This window comes from Dryobates pubescens, chromosome 6 (genome assembly GCF_014839835.1).
Source record: "Dryobates pubescens isolate bDryPub1 chromosome 6, bDryPub1.pri, whole genome shotgun sequence".
Classification (NCBI taxonomy): Eukaryota; Metazoa; Chordata; class Aves; order Piciformes; family Picidae; genus Dryobates; species Dryobates pubescens.
In genome coordinates, this window is record NC_071617.1 from 25,142,363 (window position 1) to 25,163,564 (window position 21,202).

A 21,202-nucleotide genomic window follows, 5' to 3' on the forward strand; every position below is an offset into this window, starting at 1 on the left:
TTCTGTTACAAGAATTCTTATCTGCTGTTTTAATTAGCACTCCTGATTCACCATATTCACTGTGATTCTTTATAAGTTTTTTAAAGTACATGATACCTGGAGTAATCTATAATGCATAAGGTAAATTACCATGGACATCAATATAGAAGAAAAAATGTCAGGAGATTTCTTAGTATTAAGAAACATTTCAGAACGTTTAATTACTCCTAGCAATACTATGGCATTGAAAATGTTCTAATGGCTCCAAGGACAGATAGACATGGTTCCTTTCACAAATAACCAACCACATCACCATACACAAACAAGAATGAATAAGTAATACAGCAATGTAATGGAGACTTCGTGTAATGACAGGATAATTTGTTAATTTACCATCTTCACCTTTTGATAACATCACAAAATTGACTATTTTTGATACTCTAACTGCTAGATAATTTACTTCTGTTTTCAATTGAAACAGAGGTCTGAGCTAATCAAAGCAAAATGAGACTTTAAAAAAGTGAAGTATATTTCATCTGAATAGAGAAGTTTGAGAAGAATAGCTTTGGATGATTGAAAAAAAATTATTTGGTAAGCTGCATATTTAGAGCATCCAAGATGAGCACTATTCCCTTGATTTCTTAGTCCAGCCTATTCCAGATCAGCACAGACTCCCTGCGGAATAGATGGGCTGTGAAAATATTACATAATATTGCTGTCCACAGTGCCAAACATAATGACAGTAGACATGCAGAAAAAGGAAAAATATTCAAATTATATAGGATGAATGTAGAAAAATAACAGGCAAAGTTATGCAGTGAAAAAACCATAACATATTTCTATTGTAGACTCTTTTCCCTTAAACACATACTGGAACAGTAAGGCTATGGTATAGTGGAAACTGGCTGTTTAAAACTACATACAACAACCATATACTAATCATTTTATAAAAGAAGTAAATATATGCAAATGATCAAACTTCAGAAACGGCAAGGAGGAGGACCTGGGTAAGTATAGGTGGTCAGCCTCACCTCCATCCCTGGAAAGGTGATGGAGCAGCTTGTTCTTGGCGCCATCTCAAAGCATTTTGAGGAAATAATAAGTAGTCAACATGGATTTACCAAGGCTTGCTAACTATGCAACTTGTTAGATGCATTGACAGCAGTCAGGGTCATGGGACTTATCTGACTGGCGACTGGTTTGCCACAGCATTAGCCAGTTAAAATTTTAGTTTTATAGTTAGTGCATCCTACCCCACAGTTACAACTGATCCAAAGGCAACGTTGTGCTTTCTTTTACACACCTAAGAGAGCTCAGTACTGCAGAGTGATTAGCACATGAATGTCTAATACTTGCCAGTTTCAAGAGAGTGGTTGAGCCACTACTACAAGGAGCAAACTGAGAAGCAGAAGCCCACGATCTGCAATGCCTCAGTTTCTGTTGGCTGTGCATAGAGACAGCCATAAACACCAAGCTGTTAAAACAACTGGTTAATATATAAAGTCATATCAAATACTTCCCGACACTACTTGTGGCCAAACAGGAAACACCTATGGAATCACATGGACAAGGCACTTCACAACTGTTTTGCAAGGTAAGACAAAGAGAAAGTGTGCCAGGGCAGGGGAGCACCTCTGAAAAAAAAAAGGCACTTAGCAATCTGCAAACCTTTGGTTAATAGAATCCTATCACAAGTACAAAGTTTTCTGTTCATCTTTAAAAGCTATGCCCAAAAGCAACACTTCAAATTAACCTTTTTTTCTGAGATGGAAGCATCTCTAAGACCTCTTTAGTACTAAATACTATTGAACTATATCTGATACATGGAGAGATAGAAGTATGTGTGAATATTGTTTTGAAAAATCCTCATTAATACTTTGGGATGTCTATGTTTCTGCTTACTGAGGCTTTTCATAGGTGTCACTTCAAGAAACGCTAAAAGTGAACAACAATGATGAGCATGTGGGAGAAGAGACTGAAGTGATTAGTGCGAAGACCCTGGTCCTGCAGACAAAGCCTGAATATCTGACATAAATGATCCAATATGGAAGATGATACAGAAATTTCAAGTTTTCTGGGCAATGATATATACATGATAATCATAAAATAATCACTTCTGTGATTCTTCATTTAACCTATGCATACTTGAATATGTGAGCCCTACTTCAGTGAAAGAAATGACATAAAATTATTTCCTTCATTCCAAGCAGCAACTGATCAAGGCCCTGCCTTTTACTAAACATCACAGATATATTATCTGATGATGAACAGCTTTTTTGATGTATTCCATACATGTGAATTTGCATTCATTTATGCAGTCCTAATATGCTTAAAATTGCTACAAACAGTTATTCTTACAAGTACCACAGCACTTAGAGAAGCAGGACAAAATCTTACCGCTGTGTTTCCATTGCATCTTTGGGACTGGCAAGCACCTCTTATTCTGTTGGGAATCAGCACATCATCCCAGCAAGATGGACCCTTCAAAATAAAATCAAAGCATATAAAGGCTTTAATCTATCTAATAAGTACACATATAAAACTTGGTTTTGTTGCTGCTTTTCCTACCACCATTTCTTTTATACTTTAGCTAGACAGTTTTACCATGTTTAAGCTGAGAAAGTCCAATCAGATTCTATGACAATATTCATCATGGAAGCTCAGACACAGAATAAAACAATAGATACATTTTCTCGGATTAAGAGAAGGATTGGCTTAATTATGATTAAAAAAGCTACAAAAACTCATCTGCTGGTTCAACATTGGTTACAGTGAGGTATGATCAACATGAGGGCATGTTGGGGACTTTGCTGACTTTATCCAACAATGTAAATCCTCAAGGATGCAGAGCCAGTATTTTGGGAATCTCCAACATCTCATACTTGATAAGGTTCTCCGGGGATCTCAGCACACTCTTAAGGTAGACAGTATTAATATAACTTCATCAATTCCTTTTTCTAAGACCATTTTCTCCTAAGGTAAACAGTGTCAGCCTAACTTTAAACAATCAGCTGTCACTACAAAACAGAGTAAAGGTTGAGATTACAAAACAGGTTTATTAATATTCCACGAATGCAAATTAGGGTGGATAACAGAATGCTTTATCAAATAATATTTAAATATATGGCACATTGAGGAATAATTTTAAAGTTCTTTCCAGAACATGAACAAAAAAATAAATTAGTGTAATTATTCTCTTTTAACATTAATCTCACACCAATTTATATTTATTCCATAGACAATAAGAAGAATTCAAGAACTAGATATTAAGTTTACAGACATTCATGTACATAGCAGAAGTAAACAATTAAGAAAGTATTAATAGTTAAAACATCTGCTGTTTGGATTACTCAGTATTTGAGACAGTATTGCCACACCAAAATAACAGGAAAACATTACCCAGAGGAGAAATTATGACTGTCAAGAGGTTTAACTGAATTAGTGAAATTAGTACCTACTTAAATCATATCTGAATTACAAAATAATCTAGTATCATATCAAGTTCCATCTCCTTTTTACATTTGCATAAGACATTTCTTCAGCGTATGTACAGCTGAGATAGCTTTGAACTAGCTTAGTAGTAGGATCTTAGCTATAAATTGTTGACTCAATCTATCTTGAAAGTTTTGCAAAACACGTCAGTTTGTGCTGAGCTCTGCTCTCTACCATCATAGCAGAAGTGCTGGGATTTGCAATAGGTACAAAAAGAGTTTGAACACCTGTAAGTTGTATTGCATGTATAAATAGGAGTGAACACTAGAAATAAAGGATGAGAAACAAGAAGCTAAAGTGCTTTATAAATTTTAGGGGCAGAGAGGGGATGTTACTTCACTTGTGCATGATTAATACAAGACTCTCAGAATTAATCATGCTATACACAAAAATATTCACAGGATTGCTACACACTAAGATAATGTAAAACAATCTTGTATAAGAAGTTCCATAGTTAAACATAATCAATTCCGGTACTAATTACTTTGATTTCATAAGAAAAACGTGTTTCAAGCTAAAGTTTTTAGAGGAATCAGTCTTTCAACCTCACTGAATTATTTCAGGAGAAAATTCCCCAAATATTTAATGGCTTGCAGGTCTAGGTCCACAATCACAAAAATCTAAGAAAGGATAGTAATTCTTAAACAAGAAAGAAAACATACCTAGGACCATTTATAAGGCTGAGTGATTTTCTAGACAAGTTCATATGTAAAGTGGATTTGAAACAGCATCACTCTGTTGATTATGCCACAGTTTTATAGTACTTGAGAAATGAGAAGCTGATTTGCAAAATATAATCAAGAAAACATCCTTGAAAGAACTAGAACAGAAAGGAACTGATGCAGTATTGGCTACTACCACAATACAACTACTATAATTAGCATTAGATTAGGTCCAAATATGTTTAATAAGGCAAAATCTTTTTATGTATTAATAGCAACAACAATAGGAATAATTTTAGTGTCTGATTTACAAGTGAAAGCTAGTGTGGTGCACAGTGTGGTGACAACTTACAGTGCTCTCTCTTTCTGCAATAATTTCATCATGACATTTCTCATGCACACAAGAGTCCTTTGTGTGAAGCAGCTCTCTATCTGAAACAGGAGCGTGTCATCTTCCACTTAAAGCATTCTAGAAGTATGTACACAGGGAACTAGTTAAATAGTCCCAAACTAGCAGCTATTACACAGCTGTTCACTCACAGAATCATTAAGGCTGGAAAAGACCTTTAAGGTCATCAAGTCCAACTCTCAATTCAACACTACTGTAGCTAACAACTTCCTATTTTTTTTCCTACCTAAAATACTCACCATAGCCAGCACTTACGTTAACTCTTGATGGGCATAAATCCCATTAAGAAAGTCAGATGCATTCAAGTTTTCCCCGCGACCCCCCCTATTATTAACCAGACCCAAATTTAATTCAACAGAATTTTCTCTTGGTTCTAGCAAGCATTAGATGAAGTTCTTAAGAGACAAATTAATCCAGCAGTAAAAGTGCAAGGACATCTTTGGTTGTGTCTGCCTGGCAGCAAGGAATAGGAGGAAATACCAAACAAATAAACCCCAATGAAATAAAATAAACCAATTCAAAATTCTATGCCTTACTTTCCAAGAACAGAAAAACCTTTTGCATGTTTGTGCCTGATATTCTTCAGGGTTATATTTTCTTATTAATGATAATGTAATGTTTCCAAAAGACTTTGTGTGCTTAAGAATTTCACTTTTTTTGTTTTATAAAAGGCAAACCTGACATTTGTCCTTGAAAAGCACTGTGTATTCAAAATGTTAATGTTTCTTTAGTGATGGCACTGAGAAATGTCATTGCTATAATTGCATCAAAATAAAGTTAGAAATTCTGGTGAGATAAACACTTTCTTTCTTTCTAAGTAAAGCTTGTCAAACTGAAAGCCAGCCAATCACTTGTGTTGTAAGTCTGCACACTGTAGCATTTGTAATTATTAGTTTGCATTAATCAAGAACACCCTGTGAGAAGAACAAAGCCTTCTGATTGTGAGATTAAAGCAATTGCCCTTCTTGTACACCAGCAAATGGCTCACAGAGAAAGCTATGCATTAAGATGGATGCATCAGAGAAGACCTTTCTGGTGTATAAATGGGAAAATGACAGAATAAAGAAAGAAATAGGTCACTGAACAGGAAAAAGACATGACAAAAATAGTCAAGTATTTCCCAAATAACTAAATGTGCGCATTTTTAGGCTTTGGGTGTATAGCAGTTATTCCTTCCCTTTAGAGTGGGAAGACATGAAAAACGTTGGCAAATGGCATATTAAATTTGAACTGAAGCTTCTATGCAGCATACAAACAACAGGCAAAATTTAGGTATTTTTTTAAATGTAAGAGGGGAGTACTGGAAACCTGTGTGTGTTCCACCAGTATATTGTACTGGTGTCCAATACAGTGCTTCGTATACTCTCAGTGTTCTTTCCATCCAGTAGCCAAGAACAGGTTTTGCATTGTAGAATCACAGCTGTATTTTGGTCAACAACCACTTAAAAAATAAATAAAATAAAAAATAAAATAAAAAAATAAAAATACAATATAAAAATAAAATAAAATATAAAATAAAATATAAAATAAAATATCTCTGAGAACAGAAATACTGTCTAGAGATCTCAGGTGACAAATTATTCAAAATGCAGTTGCTGACAGAATTGTTGACCTGTGAAGCCAGGGAAAGGTCAGAAGCAGAGGTCAGCAGAAGAAACCAGTGATTCATCAAAGACTCTGAATCATTTAAATGGCTGGAAACTATCCATGTATTCAATGCTTTGTATTTTCCCTGCTTTATATTCTCCCCCAGTGAACAATATGCAGTAGAATCTCATTAAGACACATCTACTAATATCTACATGAGAGACATAAATCATTAAAATGTTGAGCAAATGGCCCAACCAAGGGACAAGTATTAATGTAGAATGATTTTTAAAGTTATGTAAGAAATAATTTCAGGTACTTCAAAGTGTTTAAAAACCAGCATGCAAGCCACTGGAAAAATAGTAAACCTAATGTCAGCTATGCAAGCACTTCAATTCCTCTGATAAATGATGGCTACTGACATGTCTACATGAGAGTGTTTTAAGAGCTAACCCCTGTATGGTGACCCCTCAACATGATTGTAGTACCCTGAGGAAATAAGACAAAAAGAGTCCCCCCAAATGCCAGGTTTACTTAATAAAAATTTCTTTCCTTTTAGCCACACTAACAGCGGTACCCACACCAAGCTACCAGACCGCTCTGTTCTAGTGCCAGTACAGAGAATTCCATCCCTCAGATCCAGTTGGAACCAAGATATACTCTGAAGGCAAATATACATAATGCAAACACAGCTTAACACGGGCCATGAATGTTACATGAACAGCAATAGATCCTGCCTACTGTCACAAGCCTAACCTATCTTAGCAGAAAGGATAATAGTCCTTTTGCTGCTGTTTTCTTCTACTCTTGTAAATGCAAGATTGAGCTTGCTTTCACAATACAAGCACTTCAGCCCAGAAAAATAACTTTGTAAGGGAATGCACATTTTCCTACAAGAGCATAGACATTTTTACTAAATAATCAGAGCTGCTTGCCTCAGCATCAGCTGACTAAAGCTTGTCAGCTTCTCTAAAAACAGTGCCCTCCAACACTTTTATTCCTGTTATGCTACTTCTGTTTTAGACCAAGTAATTTGTAAGATGACTACAGATTGTCAGATCTAAGAGGCTCATGAATGTCTTCGAACAGATGTGTATGACTGAAGAAGGGTCAACAGGTGATAAAACCTCAAGGAATTAAAAAACGTTTAGAGGATGAATATGAAGAAAGAACAGTGCTTTTTCTTGGATAGAAAAACTAGTACTGATTAAACCTGTTTCTACTGAAAAATCAGTGCATTCATACTCTTTTTTTTCTTTCAACATCCCCAACCCAGATCATGATTTGCTCTTCATGTTCTGCATGTGTCATTGGAGTGTCATTGCTGAATGTCATATTGTTTCTTCTGAGCATAGTATAGATAAAACATATTCAAACAAAAACTTTAATCCTATTTCATTCATGCAGTAATGGAGATGAAAATTAAATCTTTTAGATACAAAATGTGGATTGGTGTAAGGTCTTAACAGGCTTAATTTTGGAGAGCAATCTAATCATCTTTTGAGGCACTTACTAAGAAAAGTCTAGCTGCTACACAAGTGATACTCAATTAGACTCATCAGAAAAGATTTGTATGGCATGTTTCTAACAACAGAGATTAGAAACCTCTTTTCTATTCAGGAAAAAAAAAAAAAATCTAAGGCACTTGCTAGATTTCTACTGAATGCTCAGATATCGTAGAGAAATGATTGGTTTGTTCCCAAGTAAAAGCTAAGATACAGCAACTCTCTAGGACAAAGGTGATACATTCTGTGATTCTGAGATACTGCACATTTCACTGAAGATAAAACTAACTCATTTACCAGGGACCAACTTTTGACACAGAATCCCATACAGCAGGGAGCACAGTATAGAAAAGACTACTAATTTAGTCTTTGGGCTAGTTTTAAGGGGGTCTGTGGAATAAGAATGGGAGGACTGGAGCCAACTTCTTAGTCTACATAGCACATTAAAGAATCCAGAGGAAGAAATATTTTGGTTATTATTGACCACGGCCATTAGAGTAAACAATAAAGCACATAGATAGTTTTATTCATATGAGTTATAATACTGAAGTAGAGTTAATCATGTTTTAAGTCTTTGTGGGGATGAACCTAATAGTTTGATTTATAGTGGTAAATAAGAGATGAAATTTTCCTTTCAGAATGCTCAGCCTAATTAGTAAATTGACAGTTTTATGTCAATAGATACAACTTCCAAAACTCAGTAGCTGACAATTTGTTGAACTGCTTGTGGATGTGCAATTAGGAAGACTTCCTGTATGCTAGTTATTTCAAATCAAAGATCAGAGAATCGTATCTCTAACTGAAAATGCAGGCAAGTAGAGAAAAACAATTTCCAACATTTTGATCATTCTTTCTTGTCACAAGTATCTTAAAAAAAAACAACCCTCAAACCCAACAACAACAAACCCTAAAGAAAACATGTTAATAAAATGCTTTTTTTAATAAGTTTTGGTCTTCCTTTTCTTTCATATTGTATTATAGGACATGGATATACAACAGTAAGCCCGCTGATCTCAACTAAATAGTGAAGGCTTATACAAAGATACCCATGATAAAGGTTTCCAGGATCATGACTTCATCAAAAACACTTCACAAAGTATATTGTGTTGCCACACATTATGTTTTTATATAAACAAATAACTGGTCCATAGTGTGCTTTTAGACAGTTACTTTGGGAGGCCTTCCCCACCAAAAAGGGGCAAACATGGTTTTACCAAGGAGAAGCCATGTTTGACCAACCTGATAGCCTTTTATGAGGACAAAACCAGGTGGATAGATGATGGTAGAGCAGTGGATGTGGTTTATCTCAATTTCAGTAAAGCATTTGATACTGTCTCCCACAGCATCCTTGCAGCTGAACTGAGGAAATGTGGTCTGGATGAACAGGCAGTGAGGTGGATTGAGAACTGGTTGTAACTCTCTGACTTCTTTCCTTCAATCAATGGGTTGGAGTCTAGTTGGAGACCTGTATTTAGTGGAGTCCCTTGGGGGTCAGTACTGGGACCAGTGCTGTTCAGTATATTCATCAACAACTTGGATGAGGGCACAAAGTGCACTGTAAGCCAATTTGCTGGTGACACAAAACTAGGTGGAGTGGCTGACACACTAGAAGTTTGCGCTGCCATTCAGCATGACTGAGACAGGCTGGAGAGCTGGGCAGGGAGAAATTTAATTAAGTTCAATGAGGGCAACTGGAGAGTCTTGCACCTAGGAAAGAGCAACCCCATGTATCAGTATAGGTTGCAGACTGACCTGTTGGAGAGCAGTGAAGAGGAAAAGGACTGGGGGTCCTAGTGGATGGCAAATTGACCCTGAGCCAGCAACGTGTTCTTGTGGCCAAGAAAGCCAATGCCATTCTGGGGTGTATTAGAAGGGCTGTGGTTAGTCAGTTGAGAGAGGTTCTCCAGCCCCTCTACTCTGCACTGGTGAGGCCACATCTGGAATATTATGTCCAGTTCTGGGCTCCTCAGCTCAAGAAGGACAGGGAGGTGTTTGAAAGAGTCTAGTGCAGAGCCACAAAAATGATTAAGAGAGTGGAACATCTTAGGCAGCTGGGACTCTATCTTGGAGAAGAGGAGACTGAAAGGTGACCTCATTAATGTTTATAAATATGTGAAGGGTGAGTGCCAAGAAGATGGAGCCAGGCTCTTCTCAGTGATGCCCAATGACAGAGCAAGCGGTAACGGGTGGAAGCTGAGGCATATGAAGTTACATGGAAACATGAGGAAATATTTTTTCACTGTACAACACTGGAATAGACTGCCCAGGGGGGTTGTGGAGTCTCCTTCTCTGGAGATATTTAAAACCTGCCTGGATGCATTCCTGTGTGATCTGGTATGGGTGATCCTGCTCTGGGAGAGGGGTTGGACTAGATGACATTTCGAGGTCCCTTCCAGCTCCTAACATTCTGTGATTCCATGGAAAAGAGAATAAAAAGAGTTCAAATACAACTGCAGCAGAAACTGAACTGGACAAGTCCTGCTGTTGCATGACTGCTTGAGAAGAATGTAGTTAAGCAGTCTTGAGAGAAAGCGGTAACTATGAAAGAAAAAGTGGATGGAGAGTCTAGTAAAATAAAACAACCAAACACCATTCAAATAATCCATAAGACTAATGATTCCTACTCTATAAATACAAAATGTATTACTCTTCAGCTGTGTGGCATTAAATGAATGAAGAAAGAAACAAGAACTAGAGAAACATCTGTAATTCTCTAAACTTGCCAAATATCTACTGTGTCCATTGAAATCACAACATTCAAAAGAGATGATCCAGTTACAAGTGTTACAACCAGTAAATCCCGTTGAGGCCAATATATGCAGCAGCAGAATTTTAAAAATATTCTGGTTTTGGTTGCTGCTACTGCTGTGACGACTTCAGGAATCTTCCTGAAAGGAAGCAGACACTGCTTGCAAACAGGAGACATTAAGATCTGGTACGCTTCTGAGCTGAGCCACGTACATCCTAACAACAGCAAGAACACTGGTTATTCAAGATACAACTTTCTACATTACAAATATTCATCCATTTGGTTAGGCTATTTTCAAAGCCTAACCAAAATATTGCTTCTGTTCCTGTCCTTTTCATCCTCAAGTCACAGTTACAAACTGTAACCCAAGTAAAAGGAAATTGAAGTTTAATTTGTATCTCAGCTTTTTCCAAAGTGGCAGCTGCCCACAGTGCATGGAATTTGTCCCAAACAAAGTTCTGGACTGTGACAGCAGCTGCAAGGGAGCCCTCTTTAAGCCCTGGCATAGCCAGGGACTGGGCTGCACCAGACACCTGCCCCAGGGGCCCCTACTGCAGGATGAGAGGGAGGTGCTGCCTTAGGGCCACACTTGAGGGCTTTTCCTTGCCTGGAGGGCCCTTGCAAGATTTGGCACAATTATAAAAGGAAAATAGTAATTACAATAAGAATAAACTGTCTCTAACCACAAAAGGAGTCAATTTCTAAGAGCCAGAGTGCTCGAGGAAGTGAAGCACCTTCAGGATCTGGCAGCACATCTTTCCATAATTTAATTTAAAAGCTCTGTTCTACCAAAACATTTGAGCAACTTCATACATTGTAGGCAGAGAAGATCTAGCCAGCCCTGCAATTCAGATGACTTAGTCTGCATAAGAAACATACAAACTATATGAAGTAGTACACAAAAATATACAATCTAAAATAAGCCATTCTCCAAGCCAAGCATTACAATTAGCATTTTTCTAATAATGCTAATAAGACACATTGTAATTCAAATTAACCTGAGTTGTAGTTAAACAAAGATAGTAAACCAGAACTGTAAAATGAAAAAATAAATTCTCATGAATCCTCCCCAGTAATAATTGAATTCAAATGCGATAATTGCACGTCACATAATTTAATTTTTAAAATATTTTTCCTTAACAAGACTTTTTTAAAAAGCTTTTGACAGAGAGCTAGAGTATTCCCAATAAGGATGATAGCTGGAGAATTCAGTAACTCATCAATTCCTTTTCACAAGTCACTGTGAGATGTGTCCAGAGACAACAGTCAAAGTACGCAGGCTGCAGCAGGTCCATATAGAGAGGATACCGCCTTTAGCTGCATGTTCCTATTCCCTTTCCCTATCTGCTATCATCTACTGCATCCTTATTTCCATTGCTTATAATTTTATCCACCGAGGCTTGCTCCCATTTCTGTAGGAACACTCAAACTCTAAGTATACATCATATTCATTAAAATATATATATATATATATAATCCCTTCCACATTTTTACTAAAAATAAATTTCTCAACTAATTAAACTAATCAATACCGAGACCTAAAGGCAAGAGGGTCTCTAGCAAAAGACTGATTTCAAAAGGTGTTCAAGCAATTTTTCAGTTACTGCAGTTATATAAAACTGTAAAATCAAGATTACACACTACAGTATCTGAAGCAAATAGATTGCTATATAGTCCATTTTTGATTTTACACATAATCAGAAACCCTGAATGACAAAACCATGCCAATTTCAGCAACAATATTTCCATGTTCCAAAATGAAAGGTACTTAAGGGATATCAAAGACTTTAAACAAATAATAATAAAACAACAAAACAACTAAATAACATTGTCATTTTTCTGAGTGCTACGATTGTTGCAAATTTTACATACCCACCACATCATTCAAAGTTGAATGCATCTATATTTTAGGTACTTGGTAACAAAAGAAATCCTTCATTCAGGATTCGTTTAAGGGTATGTTGCAAGCATGAGTTTTTAGGGTTTGATTTGGTCAGGTTTCATTTCTTCCCAAACACAATACTGATAATACACATAAAAGAAATGAAAAGATGATTCTTAAATCATTTTACAAAAACACATAGCTACTGTTAAAGAATTAAGGCTCTGCCAAGCAGGTCAGCTTGTAATGGGTTGGGGCAAACAGCGTCAAATGGTCACACAGCTTTATGAGAGACTCCATCCATCACATGGAACTCCCGGCTGGCAGGCAGGCATCTGAGCATGCAAATGGCTGCGAGAGCAGCTAGTATGACAGCCTCAGAAGAGATTAGGAAAAGGCAAGAATACAAAATAAATATAAGCAGGAAATAGAGACAAGGAAGCATTTATGTCTATGAAGTAAAGGTGCTGCTAGGGTATTGCATGATAGATAGTACAGGACCTTTTCTCACAGCAGAAAACTCCTCAGCTAAGAACCTGGTTTTGATTACGGTATCTGAACTTTTTCTGAATCTTCTCTATTATGCTAAACCTTTGAAGTATACAAAAAAGGAAAAAGGCAACCAAAACACCCCCTCCCCCCCCCCAAAAAAAAAAATCCAAACCCACACACCAACAAACCAAACAAAAACCAAACAACAAATCTATCTGTAGCCATCTCTAGTAAGTTTTGGAGGTCTGACCTCTGGAATTCTGAAATAAGAGCAATGTTCATGGTTTTCACCTAAATCACAGAAAAGGTGAAGCAACTCAGGCTAAAGCAGCATTTGGACTCAACTCTCTCATTTTCTGATGGAAAATCTTAAGAAGGCCCCTGCTTAAAGTTAAGGGGTGTCCCTACCACCTGAGTTTAGTAGCAACCTAGTATTGTTTGTGCCTGCAAGGTGACGTCTGTGACTATCATACTGGATCAGGCTTCGAAGGAGATTAAGCTGGAGAAATGCCTCATTTTGTTATACCTGCTCTGAACTGATCAATTAATTCTAGGAGCTTCTTTATGTTAGGATAACTCCATTCAGCACCCACCCTGTTTCAGGCTCATCAGTGCTTTCCTAGATCTATATTTTTGTTTCCTTCCACACAGTAGGCAAAGATTCACTACGGTATAAAAAGAGTAATTCTCTAGTCAGAGATGGTATGTCTGAAGTCACTTCATAAGCATTATGTCTAGAAAAGGTGACTATCAAGATATTTTGAAATGCATAATTCAGGATATATCATCTAGAAGCTACACAAAACATCATTTAATTTCAGGGTAGATTTCAGATATCCACTGAATTCTGACCAGTGCAAAGAAAATATTTTAGTGTTTTGGATGTGATATCTGTATTTAATTTATGAAGGTTATGACTTGCATTCAAATTACTGAATTAATCTCAGGCTAAGACCACTTGTATGCCAACCATTTCTTATTTTTAGAAAAAAAGTAGGCGTAGGCTCTCACTCATAAAATCAGGATAACTCTACATTGGCTTGACAGACATTGTAAGCATATCTGCATTTCCACAGATTCTATTACATTTTATGCTAAGACAAAGTTTCCTTTTCTTTTAGTGCAATCACTGTTAGTATGTTTCTTTTCTCCTAGGGAAAGAAAACAGATATATAAATGTTTGGCATTTTAAAGTGCAAGACTAACATATAACTATTACTGTAATGTTGTTTTCCCTGCTTATGGCACAGTGTAAACCATGACAACAAATAAAATTCAGGTGATTAACTAGAATTAACATTATGACTAATTCACAGTTTGGTGCCTATGGCAGTGGCTTAATCAGTTCTTTATTTACCATTATTAGGCTTAGCTATTGTGACCGTTTTAGGCTGTGCCTTTAAGGAAGGGACAGTTGCTGGAACACTCTGGCTGAATGTTTTGAAAAACATTCAGATATTCTAAACGAATTTCATTGGTAGATAGGTAACTAAGTTTTAGTTCAGTTTGAGTCTCTGTCTCAGTTCTGCCTGTCTTCTTCTGTCTCTCTCTGAGCAACAGCTGCTAGCCGGAGTTAACCTTGAATAACAGATAAGAAAAAATAATTCTTGCATGCGCTTTGAGCTAACAGAATTTATTTTCCTCCTTAATAATTACCTTTTCTCTCTCTCTAACCCTTTTGGGAAAAAAGGGAGGTAGGGGAGAGAGGGGGTACAGGGCAGGGAACCCTCCTCCTGGCTGGAGAAGGGAGTTTGGTTCTGTACTACTTTCTTTGCTGTATATTTCTGTATATATTGAAAATACTGTATATTGTGTATATATTCACTGCACCTCATCCTGCTTGTAAATATAGCTTATTTCATCTCTGCTTCTCCGACTGAGTTAGCCGTGGTTTCTTTGTGTGTTGGCGGGGAGAACTGAACTTTCTCTCACCACCACAGCTATAACAAATCTAGTTGTGATAACAGAAAGGATCTAGAACTGGCAGTTGAATAATACAGATGTGCAATAAAATACACTATATATTCATAACCAATAATGTGCAAAACTTTATCAAACATGCACACATACACTCACACGTACCCATATATGCACACTATCTCAGCCATTCAATTCTACACAACTGCTGCTTGTAACTGTATCCCCCCATAACAGGTCTTACGCATTTCTCCAAGATTCAGTTTCTGTACTAGGTACAAGTTGTTCCTCATTGCCTATTTATGCTCTTTATTTCAAGTTTTGGTCTATTGTGGTCTAAACAGTGCACCTTAAGAGCAACTCAGAGTCCAAAACTGCAACTCTGTAAACAAGACTATTATAATTTGTAGCAGTGGTTTCTCTTCAGAAAGCAACACATATGTAGTCCTACCACCTCTATTGTGTGCAGGCTATAGGCAAGAAAATGTACTAAGTATCCCCTTGTGGGAAAAAAAAAAATAAATTAAAAAAAATTAACAGCTCCGAAGAAAAACAAAAGAATACACTGAATGCTTCCTCAATGAGAGGAAACCCAAGCACTTATCTTCATACAGTTTCTTTACCTCTGTTTCTCAAGTTATGAGGTGCCTTATTTGTCTGTATGTAGCAGTAATAAAAAGCTGTAAGAGACTCCTTACCTGGAGTTAATTTGTAATGTTTTTGGCATCAAGTTAAAGCAGTATCTAGGTATCCCTTCTCATAACTTCATTAATTTGGAAGGCTATAAAAGCCTAAATGGGTGAAATGTTATATCATAAATACATAGAACTCTAATAATAGAGTGCCATTTCACACATCAGTATGACATTCCTTTCTTTCTAATTCATACCAATACCTTTCCATTAATTCCACTTGAACAATATCTGAATTGTCAATACAAGGTCATGAGTTTACCTCTCATAGAGCTTTGACAAGTTTACACACTGCTAGAAGACCAAACAAATATTCTTGAGCTGTTGTACATTTTGACAATACATCTAGATCTGGGAAAACAAACAAACAAACAAACAAACAAGCCTCCAAGAAAACTAAACTAAACAAAACCAAACCTGAAACAACAAACCTTAAAAGTTTAGATGAGTTAAAATAAAGAACAAAAGAACACACTCATGGTCTCCAGTTCTTGTGCTCTCACCTGCTGCATCTTTCCTACCTTCCTCAGGTGGAACAATAGTTTTGAAATGGAGTCTAATTCTCTAGTGCTATGTTGTTGTCAGCACAAACTGCAGCTATACCTTTATGCATAATAATTATTAAGTATTTAATTACTGTGTAAATATCCATGCACTGCATTGGACGAACTCTCATCACGTATAACTTGATTTACTGAACTATAAAAAGGGTTTGTAGTTCAATAGCTAAAAGGACAAGCCGTGGGCTGCAATTTGAAACACCAGACCTCTGTTCAGAGCTCTCACTTGCCTACTGAATAGCTGTGAGAACCCCACTTTCTCACCTTGCCCACCTTTTTCTGAAATTGTAATATATTGATTTCCTTCATATTTCCTCAGAGCTACTAAAAAGTTGCTCTAGATTTTAGCATAGATTTTAGCACAATCCATAATTTAGCATAACTTTAACAATATTAACAACAACAGGATTGATTGAAAAATAAAAATTACTACAGAAATTAAAGACTGAAGTAGTCCTACTGGCTCTTGTCATAGAATTATGAACAAACAAACAAACCAACCTGAACCAATATTCTGTCAGTATTACAAAGAAACAACATTAAATATCACCAGTTCTGTACTTAACTTTCATCTCTCTTCAGCAGATTCAGCAGATTTAAAGACTGTATTTTCTATTACACTAGGGGATTTGAAGCTCAGAAAAACAAATTGTTGTCTTTTACAATCACTGTTTGCAAGTAACTTCAAATTCTTAATATATCAACCTACGCACTGTCACTTTTGTCTAATTATACTGTATAATCACAGAAAATACCCTACATTAGACATAAAATTAGATGTGTTGGTAGGTCTCCATGCACCCACTATTAAAACGCTAACTCCAGGAGGGATAGAGGAAAGAATAAAAGCCCCCAACAACAACAAAGAAACCAAACCAAAATCCCCAACTCTTAATAGCTCTATTTTAGCTGTTTCATGTTTTTCATGATAGCGATCCTTGTTATCTCAAATTGATATGCATGTGCCAGCCTCATCTCATTTGTTATAAAAGCAATGACCTTTCAAATGCTTTCTCAGTCTTCCTTTAAAAGAAATAACCACAAAGATGTGAGTGCCAGTGAAGTGGAAAATTAGCCTTCTGAAACAAGTAAACCATCCTCCCCACTATATTAAGAAAATCATAAGACCGAACAACAAAAAACATGCTGAACCATGTAAGGCTGATTTTACTGTGCATGCTCCAAAAAGTCCTTGACATTGCTAATGTTTGTCTTGGGTACAGGTCCCAGAGCCAAACCGCCATATGGAAGAGATTTGAACTACCATCCAGAGGCATTTCAGGATCTGAACCAAAAGGTTTACAGCATTACAATCCAGTTAATTCTATTGCTTCTAATTCCAGCTGGACTTAAAGTTTTATCAGTGCACTCCAGGCCTTCAGATACATCCTATCACAGTAACACCAATTCCCAGAGAATTCAAGTCCGTGACCCAAGTGAGATTAAATCCCTCCAGATAGCCCAAGTAAATGGCTCATAACTCGTTTCTGTCACTTTCTCTAATGCCTTTGTACCGTGAAAGAAACCAGCAAAGGTGTAAATATCTACAAATTATTAGCTGCACTTTTTCCTTTGGCTGCTATCAGCAATTCCAGTTGTCTGCTTCCTGCTGAGAACATCACAGATATTTACTGCCTGAACTTTTTCTTTAAATACTGCACTAATCATCTGTGGAATATTTGTATTCTATCAACCTGAGCTCTGTTATTTTTGGTGAAACACAGAAACAGACATAGAGATACAAAAAATAAAATAAAATAGAGAAACAATGAGGAGACAAGAGAGATGCACAGGCAAATTTTCTTCTGCTAGTATGTCTAGATAAAACTACACCCTCAGTTGGTTTCAGGGTGCTCCCAACTAAATTGGCTAAAAGAGTTACCTGAAAATTACTAAGAATTAAAATATGACAAGGAAGTACTGACTGTTAACAGTTAAAGCAGTCAAGGAAGCTGAAATGATGTGCTTATTTAGATACCTTTAAGTAGAAAAGGACATTGTGCCTATGCAACCTCTATGAAATTAAATAGAATCATAAAATCATAGGATGACTTGAATTGGAAGCGACCTAGACGATCATCTAGTTCTAACCTTCTTGCCATGGGCAGGGTCACCTCCCACTAGACCAGGTTGCTCAGAGTCACATCCAGCCTGGTCTTAAACAGGGATGAGGGATCCACTTCTCTGGGCAAACCGTTTGTGATAGCCCAATCTTCTACTGCCTCAAAACAATGCATGTGGCACGGCTGGATTAATAGCCCTCAATGACTCTATTGTCTCAAACAAGGTGTGACAGACCTGGTCTGAATAGACAGGGTGATGGTTTTGATGGCCTTTAATACCTCTCAAGGAGAGCAGCTGGCCTGGCAGATGTTTTCAAATAATGATAATTTCAAGGGAGACAGGAATTCACACTTTTCTTATTTTAAAAGCCCTGCAACGCCAGGGAAAGGCAGCATACAACAGCGCCATGTGATGGACTGCACTACAGGGGACTGGTGCACACCCCTCTTTGTGGAAAGATTGTTCACCTCCTCTCCCACTGCCTCCACCCCCAACACCCGGTGGGGGGGGGAATAAAATTATATATATATATAAAAGGACCACAAGTTCTAGGGTCCAAGTGTTGCATCTACCACAATATGTATCTGACACAGAACTGCACAGAAACAAGCAAGAAATATCCAAACAGAGATAATTTCAGAACTGAATAAAAGGTTTGCTTGTGTGAGTCGGTTAATGTTCAACTTAAAAAACCAAACCCAGTAATTAGCATTTTCACTGGCCTAAAGATGAATAGGTGAAACTGCAAGGATAAAAGCCAAGTTTACTTCCTGGTTTTGCTCTTCTGGAGAATGCTGGGAATGCTACTCTAAAATGGGACGTGAAGTTATTACAACTGTACTATTGAGCATCTACTTAAGGCTAAAAGAACCTTGACTTTATAAATTCTTAGTTAGGTAGTGTGTCTTCAAAAGGACCCTGACGTTTTTTTACTTATGAATAACTTCTATTCTTACTTCACTATCTAGCTTACCTTTTCATTTGATGAAATCTGTTTTCTTACTGAAGATGACAAAACTCTAGTTTTTTAATTGAAGACAACCGTTGGAACAAAATGTAAAAGGGATGTAATGTTTGGGCTTTCCTGCATGTGACTGCATTCCAAAATACTACCATGTCAAATTGATGAATACACCAAATGCCAGGGTAGCATGATGATCTATCAAGTTGTAGATACACTTATATTAGTTAATAGCATAATGAACACAAACCAGCATTGAAATAAGCAGATCCTAGAATGCCTTGGACCAAAGGAAGGGTCTCGAGCAAAGCTGTCCATCCTTCTTTCACATAAATCTATATGGCTTTTCACAAGGGAAGCTAGGGAACCACACTGCTTTTATTTTGTTGTTAAAAATTATTAGGCACAAAACAAGTACATGTCCTATTTCTGTTGACCTTTAAATTGCACCTCCATAATGACATGCCTCTGTATTTGAGCAGAGTATATATTTAATAGCAATGGCAAAATGGATGGAGAATTCCCATGAAAGCTCACACTGGCTCACCAACCTGCTGTCACAGCAGTCCAGCTGATTAACCAAGTCAGAACATATTGCTGTGGTATGGCAGGAAAGGAATTAAGCTTTCAGAGGGGATGAAGAAAGCTGAGTTCAGCTCCATTAGACTTTATCTCAAGTAGGAAGCAAAGAAATAGAGGGCTTTCGTGGAAAGATGATTGAGGTATCCTAGGAAAAAAGCTTCTGATGAGAAAAATTTAATTCCAAAATTTGTAATTTTTTCCTTTTGCTTTTAGTGAAGCTGGCAGTGATTCTCACTGAACCAAAGGCTTAAGATTATGCTCTGCCCAAAAGAAGTACAGTGAGTTTAAATTTACTCTCTTCTAGTTGCATATTATAGACCATAGCTGTTACAAGTACCACCAGTATTTCTCCTCTTTTTGAGAGCACAGATATGAACATCACATTTCACTTTCAAGAGAGATTGTCATTTTCAACAGCAGAACACACTTTATCCCAAAGTATCTTTTTTCCATAAACAAAGTTGGTATACTGTTAATGAATCCTACCAAACAGCTCATAGGTGGCAATATACTTACTTTAAATACTACTAACATATTTTTTCTAAAAGAAACATTTTCTGTTCTTCTGTCTGTAATTTCTGACTCTAGGATATATCATCTCCTTAATCACTAACACAATACATTTAAATTTAGCATGAACAAAATAAAAACCAGAGTTAAGCACAAAGCTTAGAATAAATGTTAACATGTACTGCAAATCCACAGACTGGGTATGAATTGTGTCTTTGCAGAGCTTTTTATTTCAAAGCCCTGTACAAAATGCAATTCTGAGACCTTGCTGAGTACAGATCACATTTCTAGATACCTACCTTTAAAAAGAACTTAAAGGTCATCAAGCCTGATTACATTCCTTTCAACACAATAAAGTGCAGCCATGTGTAAATTATTATTGACCAAATTATGAATGATTCATGGCAGGTTTTTCATTAGAATGTAATGTCTCCTTTGCTGTAAAGTCAACGTTATAATCTACAGTTATTTTTTAGAGCTCTATTAAATCAAACAAGAGGAGAGATGCCTTTATTTGTACCATTTATACCTGCATACAGCATAATCAATAGTGAAGTAACATTCAAAACTGCCCATCCCTCTACTATTTCAAAGCTCTCAGTCACAGACTTAACAGGAAGAGCTGCTTCACACAATATCTAAAAACTTTGGTATTGTCACTAGCATTTTTTTTTTAAAGGTAGGATTATCATAAATAAATACAATTTATTATAACTTGCTTAAGGACTACTTCTGTCAGCCTACAGATTTGGTTTTTACTCTATTCATGATCATCACCCCCTTCTATTTACATCTTAAAGGTTACAGAAAAATATCCTTGCCTGCTCTTTAGAAGATAGCCACTTTAAAGACTCTTTTGAGAATCAACAGCCTTTAAGAATGTTTGATACAAAGCCAGAAAAGGGCATGGGCAAAGTAACAGAAAAGGAAATGCTTCAGTTAGCATTGTGGGAACTAAATGCCAAAAATCCAGTTCATCTCACAAATGAAATTATCTTTTCTCTAAACTCCCCTTAATGCACGCCTACAGCCAATACCCTTCATTGCTGATATCCATAAAAATTAATCTGTGAAGCCCTGTTCTCAACATATCAACTACTTCTTGCTTCAGTGCATTCTACTATTCAGTGCCAGATGCAGTCTTCAGCTCTTCACAAGC

The 21,202-nt window shown here is 36.8% G+C and overlaps 1 protein-coding gene across 1 annotated transcript in view; it reads right to left on the reverse strand.

Annotated features, from left to right (window-relative positions):
• Positions 1–21,202, reverse strand: part of PRKN (parkin RBR E3 ubiquitin protein ligase) — a 739,568-nt gene that overhangs the window by 418,957 nt on the left and 299,409 nt on the right. The window contains exon 5 of the mRNA XM_054162766.1: positions 2,377–2,460. Coding sequence (XP_054018741.1) covers positions 2,377–2,460 — 84 coding nt within the window. The remainder of the gene's footprint in view (positions 1–2,376; positions 2,461–21,202) is intronic.